Source organism: Oryzias melastigma, linkage group LG18 (assembly GCF_002922805.2).
Source record: "Oryzias melastigma strain HK-1 linkage group LG18, ASM292280v2, whole genome shotgun sequence".
Lineage (NCBI taxonomy): Eukaryota > Metazoa > Chordata > Actinopteri > Beloniformes > Adrianichthyidae > Oryzias > Oryzias melastigma.
Genome location: NC_050529.1, coordinates 538,876 through 541,240, shown reverse-complemented (window position 1 = coordinate 541,240; position 2,365 = coordinate 538,876). Strand labels below are relative to the sequence as shown.

Below are 2,365 nucleotides of genomic sequence, written 5' to 3'. Positions count from 1 at the left end.
GATGATGGATGGATGATGGAGGGATAAATGGAGGGATGGATGGAGGTTCTGGAGTTTGTCCCTCAGCAGCTGCAGGTGAATTTCATCTTCTCTCGAAAAGTCATCAATACTCACGCGCGCTCACACGCACACGCTCGTTCTTACCCCAGCTCGTGGCCGTGCGGCCGAACAGCTCGCGCGTGCGCGGGTTCCAGAAGAACTCGTGCCATTCCCCTGAGCCTTTGCGTTCCTCCTTTGATCCGGACATGATGAAGATGAGGAGGAGGTGATGAAGATGAGCGAGCTGTCGGGGCGCGCGCGCTGCCTCCCGCGCGGATCAATCGGACGACCGATGAAGACGATGGTGAGGATGTGATGAAGGTCGGAGAGACTGCGGTAAAGCCGCGTGACGTCACCGCAACCTCCGCTAATCACACAGCAGCTCTCGCTGGGAGCCCCGCCCCCGCACATCATCCGTGCGTGCGCGCGACTCTGTGCGCGTGAGAGAGACATGAAGACATCTGATATTTTTACCACGGCTGCACGTGACCGTGACGTCAGTCACGTGTCTGAGCAGATGTGAATCCCAGAGATTCTGCTTCATCTCAACTGGATTTATTTTGGAAGGACATATGTGATGACGTCACGCTGTTTCAAAATAAAATCATTCCACAGTAATGAAGAAGAGGCTGAAGGACCAGTCATTCAGATCAGGAGACAGTTTGGATCAAGTTGATCAGAAATTATTTAATGTTTGAATTATTTTTACAAACGTTACAATGATGAGAACAAACACAAACATAATCTGTTTGATCACCTGAGGAATCTGCTGCAGGTGGAGCTCGAACATCTTCAGACCGGATCAGAACCACAGATCACATCCATTTAGATCCACACGTTCACACAGACTCGAACTTCTCTAAGCTTTTCTGTTCTGGTTCATCAACGTTTCAGAACTTTTCCTGAAGTTTCCAGAGTTCTGATCCTCACGGATCCTGAAGAATCTTCATTTAGGTTCTGATCCTCACAGATTTGATCCACAGAGTTCAGGACAAACAGTTTCTTCAGTTGATGTTTCAAACAAACCCGGTCAGAGTTCACTGTCAGACTTTACTCACTTTATGGAGATATGGAGCTAAATCAGGACCAATATTATCTTAAACACAAATAAATTTAATAGAAAAAATATTGGTGTTTGGTAAAATATATATATATATGTCCAAAATGCATAGCTTTTCAAAAATAAACTTAAAAAAAGAAAATTATTAAGTCATTTTCAGTTTCAAATGTTCTGTTTTTTAGGTTTCAAACCTCAAAATTTCAATTTCAAAACTTGTTTCAGTTTCAAATTTATTTTCAGTTTCAAAACCATTTTTTTTTGTTTACCAACTTGAAAGTTTCAGTTACAAAATTTTTGGCCCTCTTGGGGCGGGGTTAACACGAGGACATCAGTCCCGGTGCGTTCACTGACTCTCATAAGTCAGAACTGTAATAATTCCTGTCAGAAAATGTCTGTTTAGTCTGTACTGTCATAGTCTGAAGTTGTCCATAGACGGATGTTAAAATCAGAGTTTTATCGTACAAACCACACGTCCAAAACTCTGTTCTAGTCCGTTCAAAGCTCCATCTTGTGGTGTTCAGTATAGGGTTCTCCGGCTGCAGCCTCACAGACTTCAGTGGAGCTCGTTCGATACGCCGGGAGAGACCCGAGCGGGAGCAGCTGCTCTGGTCCTGTTATCTTTTCTTATTGTTGTTGAGACAATCATTTAAAAAGGTCTCCTTATTCCCCTTCTGGGGTTAATGTGGGACGACCTTCAGACTCAGGTGGTCTTCAGACTGAAGCAGCAGTCATCCAGACACCATCCTGAATAAGATAGAAGTCCTGATAACGAGAAAATATTTAAAATACTTCATTTTTTGTAGGTTTTTGTGGAACTCTTCTCAATAAATAAACCAGCAGCATCTGAGCTGGATTAACGTTTGACAGACAGTGAGAAGTCTCGGGATACAGATACGTTCTATAAAATAATGGTAGAATGGTAGAAGATTCATCTTTATTTTATAAAATAGTTACAGATGTTTAAAGCTGTCCCAGTTTTACTGAGTGATGTGTGACGCTCTGTATTTTTATTTATTTATTTTTAACATTGAATGAAGTACAATAGAAACGTCACATCAGAACTCAAGCTCATACAAACATTACATGACGAGAGAAAAAAAGGAAAATACAGAACAGTAAGTAAACCGGAGACTTACAAATGAATGAATACATAAAAAAGTAAGAGTTAATGTTTAGATCAGGGGTCACCAACCTTTTTGAACCTGCGGGCTACTTCATGGGTACTGAATCATACGAAGGGCTACCAGTTTGAAATAATACATTTGC

At 42.1% G+C, this 2,365-nt stretch overlaps 1 protein-coding gene across 1 annotated transcript in view; it reads right to left on the bottom strand.

Annotated features, from left to right (window-relative positions):
• Nucleotides 1-403, bottom strand: part of LOC112158974 (sodium/potassium-transporting ATPase subunit beta-2) — a 16,728-nt gene extending 16,325 nt beyond the window's left edge. The window contains exon 1 of the mRNA XM_024292712.2: nt 145-403. Coding sequence (XP_024148480.1) covers nt 145-247 — 103 coding nt within the window. The 5' untranslated portion in view covers nt 248-403. The remainder of the gene's footprint in view (nt 1-144) is intronic.
• Nucleotides 404-2,365: the final 1,962 nt, after the last annotated feature.